Raw genomic sequence first — 23796 nt, 5'->3', positions numbered from 1 at the left:
AAAGATCACTAGAAAGGTCTTTGTATTGTCCTCACATATGTTTATACAGTGTAATAAGATCACCCCTAAGCCTTAGATTTTCCAAACTAAATAACCCCAGGTGTAATAACCTGTCTTGTTATTGCAGACCCCCCCAGTTCCCTAATAACCTTGGTCGCTCTTCTCTGCACCCGCTCCAGTTCAGCTATGTCTTTCTTATATACCGGAGACCAGAACTGTACACAGTATTCTATGTGTGGTCACGCTAGTGACTTATATAGAGGTAAAATTATGTTCTCCTCATGAGCATCTATGCCTCTTTTAATGCATCCCATTATTTTATTTGCCTTTGCAGCAGCTGCCTGACACTGGCCACTAAATGTGAGTTTGTCGTCCACCCATACACCCAGGTCTTTTTCAGTGACAGTTTTGCCCAGTGTTTTACAATTAAGCACATAATTATACATCTTTTTCGTTCTACCCAAGTGCATGACCTTACATTTATTCCCATTAAAGCTCATTTGCCATTTATCAGCCCAAGCTTCTAGTTTACATAAATCCTCCTGTAATATAAAATTGTCCTCCTCTGTACTGATTACCTTGCAGAGTTTAGTGTCATCTGCAAATTTTGAAATTCTACTCTCTATGCCCCCTACAAGGTCATTAATAAATATGTTGGTTCTGAGCTTGTACACATGTAGCAATCCATAATTTGTTTCATGGCTATGTTAACACTTAAAAAGTGTCAAAATTTGGAGATTTGAGATTATGAGGTGGATTTGGCAAGTTTCTGCTCCAAAAAAACTCAGTTTAAGTTAGCATTTGTTCACACTGATTTTCTTGGAGCCGAAACTCTCCAAATCCTTCTGAAATACTCAAAATTTGGTTCCAGTGTAAAATGAATGCACTGGTGATGTATTCATGTAACTACTTGTTTAAAATAATTTGTGGCCCTTGGGATTGGTTCAGTATGGCTTTGTGGCCCTTGGACCAAAAATTGTTGTGCACCTCTGCTTTATTGCAAAGCCAGTACAAGTAGAGTGTTTTTGGTCAAAGCATGGCATCAAGGCTGTGAGTCATTGTTTATGTATTCAGCTAAGTGCCATCTCCTAAGTTGACCTCTATTTCTAAGAGCCCGGTCACACATAGCGACTCACCAGCAATCCCGACAACGATATCAACTTGTCAGGATCGCTGGTGTGTCGCTATATGATCGCTGGTGAGCTGTCAAACAGACAGGTTCACCAGCGATCAGCACCAGCGACGCCGAGCACGCGGCACCGCTGTGTACGTTAGTTACCAGCGTGCTGATGCAGGAAGCTGATAACTAAGGTACACATCGGGTTTCTAAGCGGCGAGCGTCACTTAGAAACCTGATGTGTACCTTGGTTATCAGCTCCCAGCGCTGTTAACTAAGGTACACATCGGGTTTCTAAGCACCGCGCGCTGCTTAGAAACCCGACGTTTACCTTGGCTTGGTTACCAGTGCGCTGATCGCTGGTCGTTGCTCTCCCGCCTGTCACACGCAGCGATGCGTGCTGGCCAGCGGGAGACCAACGACCCAAAAAAGTCCTGACCTTTCATGAACGATCAGCGATACCCAGCAGGGGGGCCGGTCGCTGATCGTTGTCACACACAGCGATCTCGCTGGTGAGATCACTGTTGCGTCACAAAACTTGTGACTCAGCAGCGATCTCGCTAGCGAGATTGCTATGTGTGACGGGGGCTTTAGGATAGTTTTTGGCATATTAAATGAGTCAACTTGTTAATTCGAGGACATTCTTATAAACAAAAATGTATAGCTTATAGGCCTGGATAAATTGATTAGTTTTTGCATCCTTTTTTTGTGGAAATTCCTAGGAGTCTTTTCAGCCCCTGGTCTGAGTTTTTATGCTTGCCCACAAGAAATGTGAGGGTTAAATCGTTTGCTTCATAGTTTTCTTTGATCCAAACCAATACCTCAGAAGTGCAATTGGCAATCACAGTGAAGCTTACGTAGGACATTACTGTGTATGAATGTCTTATAAGTCTTAATTGGTCAAAAACCAAGACATTTTCTCCATTAATGACCAGGCGCAATTTCATTTTTTTTTTTGTGTACATGCAATTTAAGAGCTCCAATATTTTTTTTTATTTGGATATTACAATACCTTTTATCTTCTTTGTTGTGATACTTGGGGCCTACTTTTTATGACATGTATAAAGTTTATTTCACAGTATTGATGCAAAAGGGGAAAAGAGCAAATAGGTTAATTTTTTTCACATTTTTTTATGACCAGAAAGGACCAGTTAAATACATTTTAAATTATGTTACCCTCGGTTTGGCGGGACAAGAAACAGCAATTTAAATTGGCCGTTTTTTTTCTGCTTTTTATTATTTATTTTTTCATGTATTTCACACATTGTGCCTTAATTACAGTAAGTCATAAAAGACCTCTGGGGGCATTTCAACATTAAATACATGTTTTAATTGCTGATTTCCTCTGTAACTGGGGCTGGCAAATTATCCAGTTACAGGGCAAATTCAGCGTTCTAAATCCATTGCTGACCTAATGTGGTCTGATCACATAATCGTTGAAATTAGAGTATGAAGTGCTGTTTTTGGTTCCTACATCATTCAGCGCATTGTATACAGCAACCAAGAAGGCAGAGATAGCAAAAAAAGATATTTGACTTCTCTATGGGGAGTCTGGCCATCACTGACAGCTGTCTTTCTGCTTCTCAACTGCACAATGTCATAATGCACTAAAAAATCAGAGCCAGAGATATTAATTTTATTTCTATAGCGCCAACATGTTCCGCAGCACTTTACATTATAGAGGGGACTTGTACATACAATAGGCATTACAGCATAACAATAAACACAGATCAAAACAGATACCAAGAGGAGTGAGGGCCCTGCTCGCAAGCTTACAATCTATGAGGAAAAAGGGGAGACATGAAAGGTAGATGGTAACAATTGCTTTCATTGTTCGGACCAGCCATAGTGTAAAAGCCCCGTCACACACAGCGATCTCGCTAGCGAGATCGCTGATTTTGTGACGCCACAGCGAGATCGCTGTGTGTGATGGGGATCAGCGACTGCCCCCCCGCCGGGTATCGCTGATCGTGCAGCATCGTCCTGGGACATTTTTTCATCGTTGCTCTCCCGCAGGCCAGCGCGCATCGCTGCATGTGGCAGCGGGAGCCAACGATCATCGAGGCTCCCTGCACTCTAAGCAGGTGCTGGGAGCTGGTATCCAAGGTAAATATCGGGTTACTAAGCGGCGCGCGTCACTTAGTTACCCGATGTGTACCTTAGAAATCTGTGTGCTCGCGCCAGGAGCTGCAGGCACACAGATTTCTAAGGTACACATCGGGTAACTAAGTGACGCGCGCCACTTAGTAACCCGATATTTACCTTGGATACCAAGGTAATATTTTTTGAATGAGCCACATAGGGATAATTAGGCTAATGAGTTGAGGCGGTAGGCCAGTCTGAACAAATGCGTTTTTAGGGTACGCTTAAAACTGTGGGGATTGGGGATTAATCAAATCAACCTGGGTAGTGCATTCCAAAGAAATGGCGCAGCACATGAAAAGTCTTGGAGACGGGAGTGGAAGGTTCTGATTATTGAGGATGTTAACCTCGGGTCATTAGCAGAACAGAGGGCACGGGTAGGGTGGAAGGCTGAGACAAGGGAGGAGATGTAGGGTGGTGCTGAGCCATGGAGAGCTTTGTGGGTGAGGGTAATAAGTTTGTACTGGATTCTGGAGAGGATGGGTAACCAGTGTAATTACTGGCACAAGGTAGCGGCATCGATCTAACGGTTGGTGAGGAATATGATCCTGGCTGCAGCATTCAAGACAGATTGGAGAGGGGAGATTTTGGTAAGAGGGAGGCCGGTTAGTAGAGAGTTACAATAGTCCAGACGAGAATGAATAAGGGAAACAGTAAAAGTTTTTGCAGAATCAAAAGTAAGAAAAGATCGAATTCTAGAAATGTTTTTGAGGTGCAGATAACAAGAACAAGCCAGTGATTGAATGTGGGGGGGGTGAATAAAAGCTCGGAATCAAATATGACCCCAAGACAGCAGGCATGTTGCTGGGGAGTAATGGTGGAACCACACACGGATATGGCAATGTCGGGCAAAGGTACGTTAGTAGAGGGCGGAAACACGAGGAGTTCAGTTTTTGAGAGGTTCGGTTTCAGATAGAGGGAGGACATGATTTTGGAGACAGCGGTAAGACAATCACTGGTGTTTTCTAAAAAGGCAGGCGTGATATCGGGAGAAGTGTATAATTGGGTGTCATCAGCATAGAGATGGTACTGGAAACCAAATCTACTGATTGTTTGTCCAATAGGGGTGGTTTACAAAGAGAAGAGGAGGGGGCCTAGGACTGATCCTTGAGGAACCCCAACAGTAAGGGAAAGATGAGAGGAGGAGGAACCAGTAAAAGATACAGTGAAGAAACGGTCAGAGAGATAGGAGGAAAACAGGAGAGAACGGTGTCTTTGAGGCCGATGGAGTGAAGCATAGTGAGAAGGAGGTGATGATCCACAGTGTTGAATGCTGCAGAGAGATCCAAGAGAATTAGCATGGAGTAGTGACCATTAGATTTAGCAGTTAGTAGATCATTAGAGACTTTAGTGAGGGCAGTTTCAGTAGAGTGTAAAGAGTGGAAACCGGATTGAAGAGGGTCAAGAAGAGAGTTATCTGAAAGATAGCAGATAAGACGGGTGTGGACCAGGCGTTCCAGGAGTTTAGAGATGAAGGAAAGATTAGAGACAGGTCTATAGTTAGCGGCAGAGTTTTGGTCGAGGGATAGTTTTTTAAGTAATGGATGTATGATGGCATGCTTAAATGAGGAGGGAAAGATACCGGAAAAAAGAGAGAGGTTGAATATTTTTGTTAGGTGAGAGGTGACAGCAGGGGAAAGGGACTGGAGGAGATGTGACGGAATGGGGTCACTGGTGCAAGTGACAGGGCGAGAAGATGAAAGGAGCCTGATTACTTCTTCTGTGACTGGTTCAAAATCAGAGAGTGAGCTAGATGCAGTGGGGGGAGGGAGGACAGTACATGGTATGTGGTGATTGGGAGATAATTTCCTGTCGGATATGGTCAATTTTTTCTTTGAAATAATTGGCCAGATCGTCAACGCGGAGATCCGTGGTTGGGGCCTGCACTTTTGGTTGAGTAGGAAATGAAGTGTCAAAGAGACGTTTAAGGTTATTGGATAGCAAGGTGATGAGGGTGTTGAAATAGATTTGTTTGGAGAGGTGAAGGGCAGCGTTGTATGTTTTAAGCATAAACTTATAATGGATGAAATCTTCGGGTAGATTAGATTTTCTTCACAGACGTTCAGCGCACCTGGAGCACCGCTGCAGGAAACGTGTTTGCAGGGTGTGCCACGGTTGTCACCGTCTGTGTCGTATTGTTCAAAGTATAGGAGGGGCAATTTCATCCAGGGCACTTTGCAGTATTTTATTGTAATGCTTCAGTGCAGAATCAGAACATGAGAGGGAGGAGATAGGGGCCAATGATGACTCCAAGTTCTTCATGAGTTTCTGGGTGTTAATGGCCTGCATGTTTCTGTAAGTGTGGAAGGTCGGGGTGACCTGAAAGGGGTGGTAGTTCTTGATAGAGAATAAAAGATGGTATGTAACCCAAAATGGTACCAATGAAAAACCTATATCTCAGCCTGCAAAAAACAAGACCTTGCTCAGTTTCTTCAATGGAAAAACAAAAAAGTTATAGGTTTCAGAAAATACACAGACCAATTTTTTTTTCAATGTTTTTAGAAAGCGATATAAATTTGGTAATCATAATCAAGTCAACACCATAAAAATAAAACCTATTAAATCACAGGGTAATTGCATTTTTTTCTCCATTTCACCCTATATAGAATGTCCCATTTTTCAATGCATTATATGGTAGAGTCAAAGAATCAATGGTGTCACAAAGAAGCCCTCAAATGGCTTGGCTTTCGATTGAACAATGAAAAAAAAATTACTGTTCTTGGAAGAGGGTGGAGGAAGGAAATGAAGGGACAAAAACAAAAACTGGTCATACTGTGTAGGGAGACTTGGGGAGATAGCATTTTGTTCACCCATGTGCTCTCACACCTTTCCTTCGCCTGGCTTCATACAAAGACATGTTGAATGCCCATCCACCAATCGGGGAGTATAAAAGAGGAATAGCAGGGAGCGATGGAGACGCAAATGAGTCGTAAAAAGTAATTTTACATGCAATTGCTGTATATTTGTATGATATGATGGATAGAAGCTACTCCCTGTAATTTACAGTTGCCTATAGTCTGCATTAAACCTATACAATTTAGTCAAACTGTACCAACTCTTTAGTCAACTGGGGAGGGGGGAAATATAATATTGAAAGGACGTGTTCATTGTAGAAAACTCATTATTATTTATCCTATAAGGAAATCTGTTATGATTGTCATATTTTGCTCAGAGTGAAGGGGGATACAGAGCATGTACTTTACTATAAAATACCTCTCCTGTTTCCCAACAGATCATGGCTGATAGTGAAGTCCCAGCATTTTGTTACCATGTTATTAGCTTATTGTTAAGAAAGCACTCTCATCAAAATGTTCATCTTAATAAATTGCGGTCATCTTACAATTGCTCATATTTCCCTTCTACCCTGTTAATTCTTCTCTTTTCCATTAGGTCTATGACATCACATAAACTCTTTGTAGAAGCAGGTCAATTTTCTCTGTATGACTCATGAGTCACTGGAGTCACTGCAAAAGTCAATGGCCATAGGGAGGAGGGAACAGGTGGGTCAGGAGTTGGAGAAGAATGATTTAGGAACAATAAACTTTTGTTTTTTTCATAGAGCAGAGAAAATAAGAATTAGCTGGGTAGAAAGGCAAAATGAGCAACTGTAAGTGTACAGTCCTATATAATATGATGATTGCAATATATTAAGAGGATACACATTTTCATGGGAGGAGGAGTGCTTCTTTAATTAACTTTTGTGACAAGCAAGAATTATCTCAGGATGAGAATCCCTGTATCCCACCTAAACTAAGCCTTTCTGATCACTAAGCAACAAAATGGCTATCTGGATATCTAGTGACCTCATACTTGTACTTTGCTATATCTTTATTTCTAGAATGAGAGAAAAGCTGAATGTCTGAAGAAGATGGAACAGCAGCAACTCATTGAGGCAGAGAAGAAGAGAGTCGCGCAGCTGCGACAGCAACAAATAGAAACGGAGCAATTCAGTTTTTTTGAGGATCAGCTCCGGAAACAAGACATGATGCGAGACCATCTAAAACATCAAGAAAACCTTAGCCTTAGGTCTAAGGTGCCAGAGCAAACAGATGGCACCATGATATCTTGTTGTCCCTCTCATAAAGGCCATTCATTGTCTAATGTCCTTTCTGGCAAAACTGTAAAGAATGATGCAGCTATGTATGCTGGACAGTCTCCCCCTATAAGCCGAGCATTGAAACCAGCAGCAACTCTAAGTGCCGTACAAAGTGAGTGCATGATACCTTATACCTTGTGGTTGTATCGTTCATCAAACACCATTATGTAACAGTATAGATTTCCATCCACCTGTATGGTCTGCAGACTCCAATACCCCATGCTCCGAGTGATGGTCTTTTGAGGATAGCATTTAATGTTAACACTTGTACTCACTGCTCCTTTGCATTCTATTCCCCATCTGTACCCCAGTTCCTACTGCAAATATGAAGCTGGATGCTAGGGATACTCCTTCTCAGGAGGTTTCCCAGGAGGTTTGAGGAGGGTTTTGAACATTCCATGAGAGTTCACAAGTACACTGTAAATATAAACAGCAACTAAAAGAGGACTAAAATCTTCCAAAAATTCAAAAGACAGCAGAAAAAAAGGCAGCAATGTTTTTACCTGCAAATTGAAGAAAAATGGAGTAACCATCAACCACAGAACAAAGGGTATATGAAAAGATAAAAGCAAACCTTTATTATCTCACATTTAAAAGAGTATCAGACATTTATAAATACATACGGTATATGAGGTGAAATAGAAAGAATCATCCAAATTACAGAGCAAGAAATCACCCCTACATATAAAGTGACAAAAGGCATGCAAAAATCAATGCACTTAAGTCACCTAAGTGTGCTATATAGTTATCCCAGGACTATGTCTCCATTCAATGCGCAGGTGCTACATAGTGCCAATAAATATAGCAAAAAAGTGCGGCGCAAAAAACATATCTCAATCAAAGACCCGGGATCCTACCCGGTGTCCATAATGCCCGTGTCACTTACCCATAATGGGATTGTAGAGAAGGGGAGATGCCTCACTCAACCCCGACGCGCGTTTCGCCTCGGCTTTCTCAAGGGGAAGGCTTTTATCTTTTCGTATACCCTTTGTTCTGTGGTTGATGGTTACTCCATTTTTCTTCAATTTGCATGTTGCTGGGAGTACTCCACTATTATTTGTATAGTCCTCACGTTTGGTGGGGGAACTACTATTGTTGTTTCAACTGGTTCCTGGCCACGTATGATAATTATGAAGGTTTTGAACTTTCTTTCAATGTTTTTACCTGCCTAGGCCTCCAGCCAAATGCACTTCAGGGCGCAGCAGGCCCATGTGGTTAAGATGGCAGTAACACAGGTGTAAGGATACTGATGAGACAGCCACTTACTACCTACCAATCCATGGAGGGGTTCTTAGTATATGATTGCACAATGAGGACTTAAGTGTATGGGCACCAAGAACTTACACCATGATCCTACACTGCCCAGCTGTACATGTATGCAAAGTGAACTGCACAAGATGTACAGTAGTTTCATCATCTAGTTTATAGCTGTTCAGCACACTTATTTTGACCCTTACATGAACATCACATGTAGTCTAAGGGGTAAGGTTTCTCCTTGTGGAGAGTGACATGCCAGCTCTGGCTTGTCAAGGTAAGGAGGCTTATTCGCCTTGCAATGCTCCTCTGGGAAAATAATACCCTTTACAAGACTCGTTAAAGGGTTGATTGTGACTTGTAGGATCGCTACTAGCAACAGGTGGCGCTATAGAGTTCAAGTCCTCTTTTTCTCTGAAGAGGCAAGTTGCACATCACATGTAGAAGAGTCAAATAAAAGCTTCTTCATAGAGCATCATCTAACCTAAATCTAGCCTAGGTGTCAAAGCTGAACTGTTTGCTTTTTTTTTTTTCCCATCAGATGAAATAGTGGAAGGACTGCGGATAGTTGTTTTGCCCAAAGATCTCTCCCAAAAATTTCTGCAACTGGCAGAGGCAAATACAAGCAGAGGAATTGAAACTTGTGGGATTCTGTGTGGTAAACTGGTAAGAATTTAATTTTTTTTTGTTATTTAAAAAAATATTAAAGATAGGTAATAGTGCACACAATCTCTCATGAGTGTCTGACCACTCAACATATTCTGTGGATTATGGGTAACGAACACTTATTTTAGAACAGTTAAAACTTGATTTGAGGCTAAATCCTAATTTTTGTTCAGTTTTTCTCCAGAGTGGTTTTTATGAGTTTGGGTTTTCTACCATGAAAGTGAAACCTCTTTACCTTTATCTTTCATCTCCCTTATTTCTTTCTATGTGGAAAGATGTTTGATTGAATCTATGTCTGTAGATTGTCCTTCATGTATTTAATGTTTTTCAGATATTGGGCTTCAAAATCCCTTACTTTCTTTCAAAAGGATGTGCAGCATGTTGTTCAGATGCATGGGCCCTTGTAGCATTCTAGATCCAATAAAGACATACGTGTTTGCCACAATGTAATAACGTCCCCCATCCTTGCCCCACCATAGTAATGTCTCCGTCATGTAATAATGTCCCCCATCCTGATCCCTTCCTGTAATAATGTCACTATGGGCTCCTTCCTGAAATAGTGTCTCCTATCCTAAGACCCTTCTTGCAATATTGTCCTCTATTCTGGATCCCTTCCAGTAATAATGTCCTCTGTACTGGACCACTTCAAATAATAATGTCCCCCATTCCACTAGTGATAGTCATCCAACCTAGGCCCCTTCCCGGTAAAATGTCTCCCATCCTTGCTCCTTGCAGTAAAAATGTCCTCCATTCTGCCATTCTTCCCCAACAGATTTAAAATAAATAAATGATTCTTCTTACCTTCCTCAGCTCCCACAACATGTAGCGTCCTCTTCTATAGTCAACGCAGAGGCCAGAAGCTGACTTCAGTCCTGGTGGAGCATAATGTCACTGCCATGTGCTGCCCATAAGAAGCACGCCGACACCAAATTCCAATCTCTTTTTTTAAATCAGATACATTTTTATTTAACCAAATTCAAGGTACAAAACAATAGTTCAAAAATCGCATTGAAAACATTAACAATGGTAATTAGTTTCAGAAATTCCCTCCCTCCCTTCCCCTCCCCCCATTACATACAAGAGCAGCAAATAATGCATGGTGTAACCTAAGTTCAGGGTCATCTTCTCTCCACCCAAGCTGTCCACAGTGTCTCAAATGTTCTTATGCCTTTTCTCTTAACGTAAATGTCTTTTTCCATATTCACAATATAGTCAGACTGTCTGAAAAATTCCCTCAACGTCGGCGGATCTTCATTTATCCAGTATCTTGCGATCAGTTTTCGAGCAATATATAATAATCTAGCTATAGCCACCTTATATTTATTATGTACCTGGAGCTCCTCCACATATCCCAGTATACACACCACAGGATCCCTACCAATCCTACAACCATACGCTCCTCCTATGGCTTTAAGTACCGCCGTCCAATATGGGTTCAGATTTGGACACTGCCATAACATATGGAGAATTCCAGCCCCCTCTATTCGGCACCGAGGACACTCAGAAGTCTGTCTCAGACCCGCTCTATACAGCCGTTCAGGAGTCCTATATAATCTATGGAGTACATATATCTACGAGAGTCTGCCCGGTTCACTCAGCGATAATTGGGGTATATATTCCATAATCACTTCCCATTTATCTTCCTCTTCTTATTAGAACCTTATAAATGCCCAACACTACCCCTTTTGTTCCCCCCTCTGCACAGACATAATCAATCAATATATCCTTGTGAATCTCCATATTCATCGTCCTACTCTGCGTAACATAAGCATACGGGGGGAGGACGAATCCAGACAACAAGTATTGGTCTTAATAGAATTGCTTTATTCCACACAGTGAGGCAAGGTACAAATACAACGTGATGAAAAGCCATAAAAACAGTAAAAACAGCGAATAAGGACACAGGGGCCCTAGTAGCCAGAACTGCACATAAGTACATGAAGAATTACACAATAATCATGTATACCCAACAATGTAGTAGCTATGTATTCTGGTATTCATGCTGTACTAATGGGTAGACAGATTGAGTAATAAAAAATCCAGGCAACAGTCAGGAAATATACATAAAAAATATGTTGAATACCTGGGCAAAGAAGCAGCTGGCAGACACAGGGTCCCGATGTCCACCCCAACGCGCGTTTCGGAACACCTTCGTCAGGGGGCGCAAGGAATGAAGTGAAAAACGCTGATTTTATAGCGGGCATAAACCGGAAATGGGACTAACGGCGAAACCGGAAGTGGCCATCGGTTCCCATGCCGACGCGCACGCTGTTGCGTGCATGTATAGTGCGCATATGTGGCAACAAGGTCCGTTGCCTGAGGGACACACACGCCTCTCCAGGCTTGGCAGCAGGGAGGTGTGACGCAGAGATCCCGCGGGGCCCCACGGGACCGGACGTCCATAACCCCCAGCATCAGCACAGGAAGTGGCGAGGGAGCCGCACAGGCGCAGTGAGGAGTAAAAAATCAATGCCGCCATATTGAAAAAGGGCAAATACCCATCAATTGCCACTGGTGACCAGGGACAGTGAGAAGCACCTCAAAACAGAAGGATATGTCAAAAAAATATATGAAAATATAGCATAAGATAGAACTAGCAATCAAAAATTGCCAAATGCTAAAAAAATTGCAAATAGTTCAGATACGGTGCCATCATATATATGACTAAACATAATTTAAACACAGAAATTCTGCCCCCAACTATGAAAACTGTCAAAAACAGCATCTCCTCCACATATCCCAGTATACACACCACAGGATCCCTACCAATCCTACAACCATACGCTCCTCCTATGGCATTAAGTACCGCCGTCCAATATGGGTTCAGATTTGGACACTGCCATAACATATGGAGAATTCCAGCCCCCTCTATTCGGCACCGAGGACACTCAGAAGTCTTTCTCAGACCCGCTCTATACAGCCGTTCAGGAGTCCTATATACTCTATGGAGTACATATATACGAGAGTCTGCCCGGTTCACTCAGCGATAATTGGGGTATATATTCCATAATCACTTCCCATTTATCTTCCTCTTTTTATTAGAACCTTATAAATGCCTGACACTACCCCTTTTGTTCCCCCCTCTGCAAAGACATAATCAATCAATATATCCTTGTGAATCTCCATATTCATCGTCCTACTCTGCGTAACATAAGCATGCCTAAACTGCCCATATTGAAATCTGCAGACCTCCGGTAGCCCATAATATTCCTGCAACTTTCCAAAGGGCACCAGTCCCTGTGCGTCCTGCACCTGAACCATGTACTGTATTCCCAGTCTCATCCAATTTTTAAATTCTCCCATTTTAACAAATTCCGGTAGAGTCTCTTTTTGCCATATCGGGGAAAAATTTGTCAAGTGTTCCAAACCTCTAATCTTTTTAATTGCCTCCCAGACTTTATGTATCAGCGCTAAAGTAGGATACATCAAACCCAACTTACTAAAACTTCCTGCCTCCAACCCCTGAACCAAGGGATCCCTCCCCATCACTTGAACCAGCCTCAGACACATCCCTCCACCCCCTCATCTGTTGGTCCTGAGCAGCTAAGTAGTAAATCCCAGGGTTCGGAAGCGCCAGTCCCCCTCCATCCTTGGGCCTCTGCAATATATCAAGTCTGATCCTTGGCTGCTTTTTTCCCCACACAAGATCCCTAAATATAGAGTCAATAGTATAAACCACTGCCTAGGGAACCAGATAGGGGCATTGTGTAAAACGTACAGCAGTTGGGGCATCAAAGTCATCTTAATCAGATTAATTCTTCCCATACTGAAAGATACAGTTTACATCACGCCCCTACTTTACTCCTAAACTTACTCAGCAGTGGAATCAGATTGAAATCTGCATAGCTTGAAATCGGAAGTGCCACCTGAATGCCCAGGTATTTAAACTGTCGCACCACTGCCAACCTACTACCCTCCCCCGACACTGGCAAATCAACAGCACAATCATATACAGCCAGGACAGTGTTTTTTTCCCAGTTAATTTCTAATCCCGATATAGACCCAAATGTTTTAATAATTTCCATTGCTCTCAACAACGACTCTCCGGAATCCTCCAAAAAAAGCAACACATCATCTGCATAAAATGACACTTTTTCCTCTACCAAGCCAAAACTGAACCTTTTAACCGAAGCTGTCCTCCTAATTGTCTGCGCCAGGGGCTCCACTGCCAAAGCAAAAAGTAGCGGTGACAGCGGACACCCCTGCCTAGTCCCCCTATGAAGCTCAAAACTCCTAGACATTTTCCCGTTAATTCTGACCCTAGCGGTTGGGGAAGTATATAGCAACCATATCCATGAAATAAAGGTCGGCCCAAAACCAAAGCGTTCCAATACCCTCTAAAGATACTGCCACTCAACAATATCAAACACTTTACGAGCATCCAATGATACCACAATCCTACTGCCTCTATTGTCCGATGGCAGCTGCAAATTCAGAAAGTCTACGCAAATTAATCGCCATAGACTTATTTGGCATAAATCCGGATTGGTCCAGATGGACAAGATCCTGAAGCACACTCGCAAAACGGCTGGCCAAAATTTTAGCCAAAATCTTTGCATCCACCGTCAGCAATTCTGCCAACCCCGAATCTTCCCTCTTTCGGAATGACCACCACCACCGCCTCCCTCATGGACGCCAGTAATTCACCCTCCCGAAGAGCCTCTTCAAAAACCTTTTGCAGTCTGGGTGTCACCATCTCAATTAATTGTTTGTAAATTTCACTAGGGATACCATCTGCCCCCGGGTCCCTATTATTAGCCATAGATGTAATAGCCATTTCTATCTCTTCTTTTGTTATGGGCACCTCCAGTCTCCCCATCACTGTCTTTAATCCTTGGGAGCCCTGCTTCCTGAAGAAAACCCTCTATGTCCCCAAATGAATCCCCCCGATCCCGAAGAATATAACTGATTATAGAATCGTCTAAATTCCCCCAAAATGCACTCTGTGTCCCCCACCTCCCTTTCCTCACCAGTCTTCAATTTATATACACCAGTCTTCAATTTATATATATTTTCACCTTCATCATAAAATTTCTTTTTATGGAAGGCCCTCCTCCTCTCTGCTTTCCTTAAATACACCTTATCTTCCTCCAAATGCCAATCTCTGATTGCACAGGGACTTGTATTGCAGGGCAGGCAGCCAACAGGTCTCTGCAGTGCAATATTTTTCAACTGGATGTGTGTCCACAGTTGCACATCCAGCTGAAGTAGGTGCTTTGCTTGGTGTGTCCCCTCCTGCATGGGCCTTGTCGCACCCTCTGCGACGACGATCTTTACACCTTTGGTCTAGAGTAAAGTATATGTTGATTTTGGAATGTGCTGATCTACTGGTTTAAATACCATGGAGGGTATGTGTCTAGTCCTCTGCAACTTTATAGATGATGCGGAGAAAACTTTTACCTACATGTTCCACAGATTTCACTAGTTATAATGTTGGATTTGAAATTCTCTGCAAATCTGAGCTATAATTTACATGTTATTATATACAGATTTATGGGTTAAGTGATAAATGTTTGAGCACTTGCAGCTCCCACTGCTGAGACCCCCCCAAAAAAACAGGAAATGGAAGAGTTTGATTGTAGTAGTCACTGTGCAAGAATATTGCTACTCAATTCAGACCCTATGGGAGCTGTATGTATGTGCATGGGAGAAAAAAAAATGATATCTTGGGGACAAGATCTTCCATGACCTCTCCATCTCATAGTTACAATCCAACCTAATCTACTGAGAAGACAGGATCTTAATGGCTGTGGATTCTTTAGGGAGTCGCAGCGGTGCAATAATGGTTTCATAGAAGTCCAGTTTTCCATTAAATTAGTGGTCTTCAGTTTTGCTGAAGCAATAAGGTTAATTAGGTGCAGTAATTATTTCAATATATTTGGAAGTGTTTGTACACAATTAGGTGTCAATGTTCAGATTCAATCTTTGTAAAATTAAATAAATTAGATAAATTGGACAATTATTGCATGGTAATACACCACACCACAATATAATTTTTTAGTGTAAATCACAATTTTTGCATAAATGACTTAGAATTGTAAGGTACAAAAGAAGGACAAACCTGTTGGATTCATTGTAAAAAAAAAATCATGGAGGAATGACAAATACATATGTTGTGTCTTGCATTTCCCTAGTGAAGTTTGCGATATTGCAGTGAAATTCATGATGCACACTGTACCTTGGCCTTACAGGCAGGGCATGTCTATAAGGGATGCAGGGATTGCAATCTGCATCTACAGGGTCGGACTGGGGTGTCTGGGGCCCACCAGGGGAATGGACTCTAGGGGCCCACCCTACAGCTATATGCAAATATCTGTCAGTCGTTATCCCCATTATAGTGAAGCATTGGCCTAAAACACAAGCGGCTCCTGCATATCTACTGTGCGCCCCCATAACTGGGATGTATAATTACGATAGTTTACGTTAATGGGGTTCTTTGGTTAAAACAAGTTATCACCGATCCATGGGCTCCACAGGATAGGTGATCACTTAGGTCCGACCATTAGAAACTGCAGCAACTGGAAGAATGAGGAAGTTTTATCGTTGATAGGACACTTATCCCCATTTTAAAATGGAGCGGCAGGTAAGATATAAGGGTGTAGGCCGTACTATTTCATTTCTACCTCTGATAGGAATCCTTAAATCGCAGGGCCCTCAGGGTCTCATCTCCTCCTTATACACATACATGCTATCAGCGGGAGCAGAATCTGCCATAAGTTCTTTCAAGAGAAAGTGGGAACGGCTCATCCCTAATACACAGGATGAGGAGTGGGAGGAGATTTTGGAGTCCCCGATTGGTGTATCACCATCTATTAACAACAGAATGATACAATTATACAGTATATAATTAACTAGATTATGGCCCGATGCTATCGCATCGGGAGGATGCGATAGCATCACACCTCTTGCCATGTTAACCCTCAACACACACACTCCTCAACACACACTCCTCTCACCTTTCACCATCTCCACTCACTCTTTCACTCCACATACGACCCCTTCTCTCACTCCGTCTCTCATACTCACGCCGTCATCGCCGCTGCTCCACGATCCCCGACATCTTCTTCCGCCGGCACCATCCTGGATCCAGACGTTGTCCACGCCGGCGACATGTTCTTGCGGCGACGCCATCTTGAGTATCGTGAAATCCCGCGATAGTCAAGATGGCGTCGCCAGAAGAACATGTCGCCGGCGTGGACGACGTCGGGATCCAAAATGGCGTCGACGAAATCTCGCGAGTTTTCACCGACGCCATTTTGGATCCCGACGTCGTCCTTGCCGGCGACATGTTCTTGCGGCGACGCCATCTTGACTATCGCGGGATTTCGCCGATCCAAAATGGCGTCGCCGCAAGAACATGTCGCCGGCGTGGAGGACGTCTGGATCCAGGATGGCGCCGGCGGAAGATGATGTCGGGGATCGTGGATCAGCGGCGATGACGGCGTGAGTATGAGAGACGGAGTGAGAGAAAGGGTCGTATGTGGAGTGAAAGAGTGAGTGGACGTGAGTGGAGATGGTGAAAGGTGAGTGGAGTGTGTGTGTTGAGGGTTAACATGGAAAGAGGTGTGCGGTGACGTCACCGGTTACAACTGGACGGAAGTTGTTACAACCGGAAGTTGCTTAGGGCATTTATTATTATAGATCAGTCGTACTTGACTCCGACACGACTTTTTAGGATGGGCCGATACCAGTCATCAGAATGTTTACGGTGCCACTCTTCAGATGCAAATTTTATTCATATGGTATGGCAGTGTCCCACTATCCTGCATTACTGGGGAGAGGTGACATCCTTACTGTCATCCCTAGTACAGGCCCCGGTCCCTTTAGAGCCACTGGTCTGCTTGTTTGGGATATGGGATGAGGAGATTTGGGATAGATATGATGGGGTCTTCCTGCGTGAGACGTTATTTATGGCACAGAAGGTATTAGCATTACGGTGGATGGGAACTTTATCCCCCTCCCTTAGAATTTGGATTAACTTGGTGAATTCGATTGTTCCGTAAGAACGTACCCTATACCAAAATAGGGGATGCCAGGGTAAATTTGAAAAGATCTGGGGGAGGTGGAACTCCTCTCATCTTACCCTGCAAGGTTGAAACATCACATACGAGACAGTATGCTGGAGGATGCTAGGTTGCGAAATAGTAGACATCGGTTGATGTAGTGGTAGCCTTAGTTTGGTTTAGGAATTTCTGATTAGATTCTCTTATCCGAAAATGTTAAAAGGCCTGTGTGTTTTGCTTGATATACATGTTTTATGTTATATAACTAACTGTCCTTTGCGTATGCTGGGAAGATTATGTACAATGCTACCTTATTCCTTTAAGATAATAATGTGCAATTTCTTGGCTTTCTATTTTCAACAATGGATGGAAACATGTATGCTCTGTAGAAAATGTTTATTAACATGGGCCAATGTATGTTATGCATTCTTCTTTTTTGTATCCTGAAGTTCAATTAACGAATTTAAGAAAAAAAAATGGAGCGGCAGGTGGAATGTCTGACCGCAGCTCCATTCATTCTCTTTGGGGCTTCCAGAAAAAAACAAGTGCAGCAACGTAGGGAATGAATGGATCAGTGATCAGGTTGTACATGCCACTCCAGTCTAATGGGGATAAAAAGTTCCACATTTTGCTGAATGGGTCCAAATAGTCAGACCCCCATATAAAGTTCCACATTTTGCTGAATGGGTCCAAGTAGTCAGACCCCCACCAATCAATACGTTATCACTTATCCTGTGGAGAGGTGATTACTTTTTTCACAGGAAAACCCCTGTAAGTGCATCTCTGCAGCTGTGTGCCAAGTATTTAATTATTAGAGAGAACAAATGACCACCATACACAACACAATCCACTATACCAAGACCAATTATACCACATACAGGGAAGAAATTCAACCACACCATGACCAGACCACATAGTGACCAAATATTACCAGCATAGAGCGACCAAATAATACCACATACAAGGAGAAGTACCACCACACCATAACTAGACTACATATTCCACCACAAGGTGACCGAATAATATCACATACAGAAAAGAAATACTGCCACACCATGACCAGACCGCTTAGTGACCGAATAATACTACATACAAGGGACAAATACTGCCACACCATGTTCAGACCATATAGTGACTCAATAATATGACATATTACCAGCATATAAGGACCAAATAATACCACATATAAGGAGAAATACTGCTACGCCGACATCAGAACACAAATTACCACCACATAATGACCAAATACTGCAATACTGATCATGAATACAACCCACAATACTAACACTTATTACCAGCAGTGACATTATACACAGGTGCTCTGTATATAGTGTCAGTGTACATATAATACAGTGATCACCAGTGACATTATATACAGGAGCTCTGTATATAGAATCAGTATACAGGTAATACAGGGATCACCAATGACATTATACACTGGAGCTCTGTGTATAGTGTACAGGTAATACAGTGATCACTGGTCTCCAGCCTATCAAAGGCTGCAGGAGTCATGTAGCGTAACTGCTATGTGACGTCGAGGCATGGCCTGTTGCAGAGCAGAATGCCCTGTCACAGCTGCAGCCGGCATTCATCTTTATGTGCGATGTCACCAGGGTCAGCTCCAGGTTTTCGTGGGCCTGCGAAATAGTCTCAGTGGGCCCCTTTAATACATGCCACGATTCATGATGCACAGATAAAAAATACAGGTATGGTACAATCAGTGGCGTAGCAACTGTTTGTGGTGCCCGGGGCGGTCGAAAAATTTGCCGCCCCTTTGGTCGATGATAATCCGGAAGCATCAGGAGAGCCCACACTACACTCAAAGATCTAATTTTTAGTCTGCTACTAACTCTGCTGTTATTATTTCTACATTTCTAGACTTTCATCTTCTTGCAGTTCTCTCTCTATATATATATGTATGTATTAGCTTGATGATGCTGGATGAAGACCTAATGGCTTTTTTTAATAATAATTTTTAATAATGTGACAGAAAAAAACAGAAAATATATGGGGAGGAGATGTACGAGGACACGTATATGGGGGGATGTACGAGGACACGTATAGGGGGAGATGTACGAGGACACGTATATATGGATATGGGGGATGTACGAGGACACGTATATATGGGGGGATGTACGAGAACACTTATATGGGGGATGATTATTGTATTAGGACACCTGTGGTGTGATGTCTATGTGGCATGTGACAGCTGTCTGTGGCTTCTCCCGTACAGATGTTGGTGGTGCATTCTCCGGTAATGGCCGCGGTGCACCCAGCAGCCTCTCCCACAAATCGCCCCCATACCATGCTCCCCAGTATCCCACCTCACCCCGTGCAGTACTGTCCTACCCTTTTCCTCTCGCTCCCAGCTGGGGCAGCAGCACCGCCATATTCTTTCCTCCTCCCGGGAGCATCAATAGGGCGGAGCCTCTGCAGCTGCTACGGTGCCAGGACGGGACAGAAAACCTAGGAAAGCAGAGCTGCTGCTGTGCTGACACATGCGCAGAGTGTACACACACAGGTGTATACACACACACAGACACACACACACACAGGCATATACACACACATAGGTGTATATACACACACACACACACAGGTGTATACACACACACGTGTATACACACACACACACAGACACACACACACAGGCATACACAAACACAGGCATACACACACTCATAGGTGTATATACACACACAGGTGTATACACACACACAGGCATACACAAACACAGGCATACATACACACATATGTGTATATACACAGACACACACAGGCGTACACACACACAGGTGTATACATACACACACACATAGGTGTATATACACAGACACACACACACAGGCGTACACACACACAGGTGTATACACACACACACACAGACACAGACACACACACAGGCGTACACACACACACATAGGTGTATATACACATACACAGACACACACACACACAGGTGTATACACACACACAGACACACACACACAGGCATACACAAACACAGGTGTACACACACATAGGTGGATACACACACACATAGGTGTATACATACACACACATAGGTGGATACACACACACAGGTGTACACACACACACATAGGTGTACATACACACACATAGGTGGATACACACACACAGGTGTACACACACACACACACAGGTGTATACACACACACACACACACAGGCATACACAAACACAGGCATACACACACACATAGGTGTATATACACAGACACACACACAGGCGTACACACACACACACACAGACACACACACACACAGGCATACACAAATACAGGTGTACACACATAGGTGGATACACACACACAGGTGTACACACACACACACACACACACAGGTGTACACACACATAGGTGGATACACACACAGGTGTACACACACACACAGGTGTACACACACACACACAGGTGTATACATACACACACAGACATACACACACACAGGTGTACATACACACACACACAGGTGTACATACACACACACACACAGGTGTACATACACACACACACACACAGGTGTACATACACACACACACACACATAAGTGTACATACACACACACACAGTGTGGCTGCATGCACAGATCCTTTCGCTGCTGCACATGGTGAGACACAGGCAGCGGTGTTGGTGGCACATAACTGCACACAATGGAGGCAGACACACACCCAGCGCAGCCTGTGATGAGGATGACAGCTGCCTGCACACAGGGCCGCCGGGGGCAGCCGCAGACCACCTTACCCCAGCCCCGCACTCACCAGCTCACTGCTTGGCTCTTCCTAACATGGCTCCTTGTGTGCATCACATTCCTGGCAGTCGCGACCATCCCACCATGACAGTCCTCCAGTGCAGCGGGGCTGACGTCAGCACTGCCTCTGCCCAGCGCAGCGCTGCTCACTGAGGGTCCAGGCGGAGAGGAGGGAGAAGCTGCTAGGTAGCAGGGGTACAGAGACTCCCGATAGGCGGAGGAGAAGGATGGAGGAAGGGTGGGAAGAGGCTGCATTACATTACCCCCTCACTGCACAGCCCCGCAGGCCGAAATGTACAGTCAGTGAGGAGGGGTGGGGTCTCCCAAACCATGCTGAGCACGGAAAAAATGGATTAAAAACATATATGTGACATGCACAAGTGTGAACAAGTCGGTAAGACAATGCCCACACCACCTAATGGCTGAACCACAACAAGAGAGCACAAAATGACAAATTTGAAAAAATACTGTGCAGTGAAAAACATATAAAAGTAATCAGCAAGGTACCTTATAGATTACGTCGTCTCTGGAGTTGTTCTCCTTTTCTTCTTCTTGTCCAGACCCTATGATGAGTTTTCTCATCCACAGCCGTCTCTGCAGACTTCCATCTTCTCCGTTCTTCTGCAGCAAATCTCCACACGATGCCCTTAAAGATAGAAGTGTCATTATAATGCTCCTGAATAAAAATATCTGCAATATACTGTCTCCTCACACTAATCCCCTCCCTCCTCTAACATCCCTTTGTTCACCATACTGTCTCCTCATATATTTACCCCCTCACTCTCTATACTGTCTGCTCACACATACCCCTGACTCCCCATACTGTGTCTGCTCACATCCCATAACCCTCACTCACCATACTGTGTCCACATACATTAACCCGTTCGCTCCCCATACTGTCTGCACCCATCCCCCATACTGTTTCCTCATACATACTCTTCATTTTGTGTCCTCAGATCCCAACTCCAAATCCCCCCACACATTAAATCCCCCATCCACACTCCAAATCCCTCACACACATTTAATAACCCCCATCCCCACTCCAAATCCCCCCACACATTAAAAAAGCCCCATCCACACTCCAAATCCCCCCACACATTAAATAACCCGCTACTCCAAATCCCCCCACACATTAAATAACTCCCCATCCCCACTCCAAATCCCCCCACACATTAAATAACCCCCATCCCCACTCCAAATCCCCCCACACATTAAATAGCCCCCCATCTTCACTCCAAATCCCCCCACACATTAAGTAACCCCCCATCCCCACTCCAAATCTCCCCACACATTAAATAACACCCCATCCCCACTCAATAACCCCCCCAAATCCCCACACATTATGTACCCCCCACGCCAAATCCCCCCACACATTAATCCCATCCCCACTCATTAACCCCCATCCCCACTCCAAATCCCCCCACACATTAACCCACATCCTCACACATTAACCCCCATCCCCACTCATTAACCCTCCACTCAATAGCCCTCATCCCCACTCATTAACCCCCCCACTCATTAACCCCCTTCCCCACATTAACCCCCCCACTCATTAACCCCCTTCCCCACATTTACACCCCCATCTTCGGTGGTTCTTCAGCTCCACATTGGAGCACACTTACCACCAGCCATCGCTCTGGGCGCCGGGGAGTGACATCAGCAGCGTGATCACATGACCTGATCACGCTGCTGACGTCGCTCTGACCCGGCTGTCAGAGCTGCAGTTGTACTCGCGTCTGTATAGAGACCAGTACAATTGATCCCTGGGAGCCGGCACGCGCACCTTCTCTGCGCCAGCTGTCAGCTTGACAGCTGACACAGAGAACCGCCGACTCTCATGCCGGGGGGGTGGCAGAATGCAGCCGCCAGGGGAGACACTGCGGACCGCTGCATTAGGCGGCCCTACTGCGCCCCCCTGCCGGCTGCGCTTGGGGCAACTGCCCCGGCTGCCCCCCCCTAGATACGCCTCCGGGTGGTGCTGCCAGCCCTGGTCGGGATGGGACTGCTTGCACGGGACAGCATGCGTCCCGTGCACGCGCGCGCCTGGGCCTCCTTTGGAGTTAAATGGCCCGCGTCCCTTTTTTTTTTTTTTCTTCCGCCTCGTTTTTTTTCCTTCTCCCTCCTCTCTGGGGTGGGGCCCACCGGGCATTTCCCCAGTGTCCCGGTGGGCCAGTCCGACCTATGTCCTAGAATCAGTGTTTCCCAAACTCCAGTCCTCACAGCCCCCAACAGGTCGTGTTTTCTGCATTTCCATAGTGTTACACATGTGAGAGGGTCGTCTTATTTTGCTTTAATTATTGTATTGTTAACGTTGTTACTTATGACGTGTTTTGAAACTGTTAAACTGTATAGCGCTGCGGAATATGTTGGTGCTATATAAATAAAGATTATTATTATTATTAATTCCTGATGCCTTGACAATACTTCCATCACCTGTGAAATACTGTGAAATACTAAGGAAATCCTGAAAACATGACATGTTGGAGGCTGTGAGGACTGGAGTTTGGGAACCACTGTCCTAGAGTCTATGAAGACCCTAAAAGTCCTATTGAACCATAAAAGAAGAACAATACTGTTAAAGACGTGTGATAGTTGGAGACCCTGTTTCAGGTTTACATTCAGGTCCATGAACTACAATTTACACCACTGTTTATGGCGGTTGTCCAGAGTTAGTAAAATATGGCTGATTTTTTTCAGAAAACAGAGCCACCAATGGCATAGGGCTAATAGCGGCAGACCGAGCTGTCG

At 44.2% G+C, this 23796-nt stretch overlaps 1 protein-coding gene across 3 annotated transcripts in view; it reads left to right on the top strand.

Moving 5' to 3' along the window:
• LOC141051301 (AMSH-like protease) overlaps positions 1 to 23796 on the top strand; it is a 153381-nt gene that overhangs the window by 91336 nt on the left and 38249 nt on the right. For all 3 annotated transcript variants that reach the window (XM_073548193.1, XM_073548192.1, XM_073548194.1), the window contains exons 6-7: positions 7098 to 7467; positions 9151 to 9275. In XM_073548193.1, coding sequence (XP_073404294.1) covers positions 7098 to 7467; positions 9151 to 9275 — 495 coding nt within the window. The remainder of the gene's footprint in view (positions 1 to 7097; positions 7468 to 9150; positions 9276 to 23796) is intronic.

Source organism: Dendrobates tinctorius, unplaced genomic scaffold, assembly GCF_039654945.1.
Source record: "Dendrobates tinctorius isolate UK_male_01 unplaced genomic scaffold, ASM3965494v1 ptg000156l, whole genome shotgun sequence".
NCBI lineage: Eukaryota > Metazoa > Chordata > Amphibia > Anura > Dendrobatidae > Dendrobates > Dendrobates tinctorius.
This window is presented reverse-complemented; position numbering and strand designations above follow the sequence as displayed.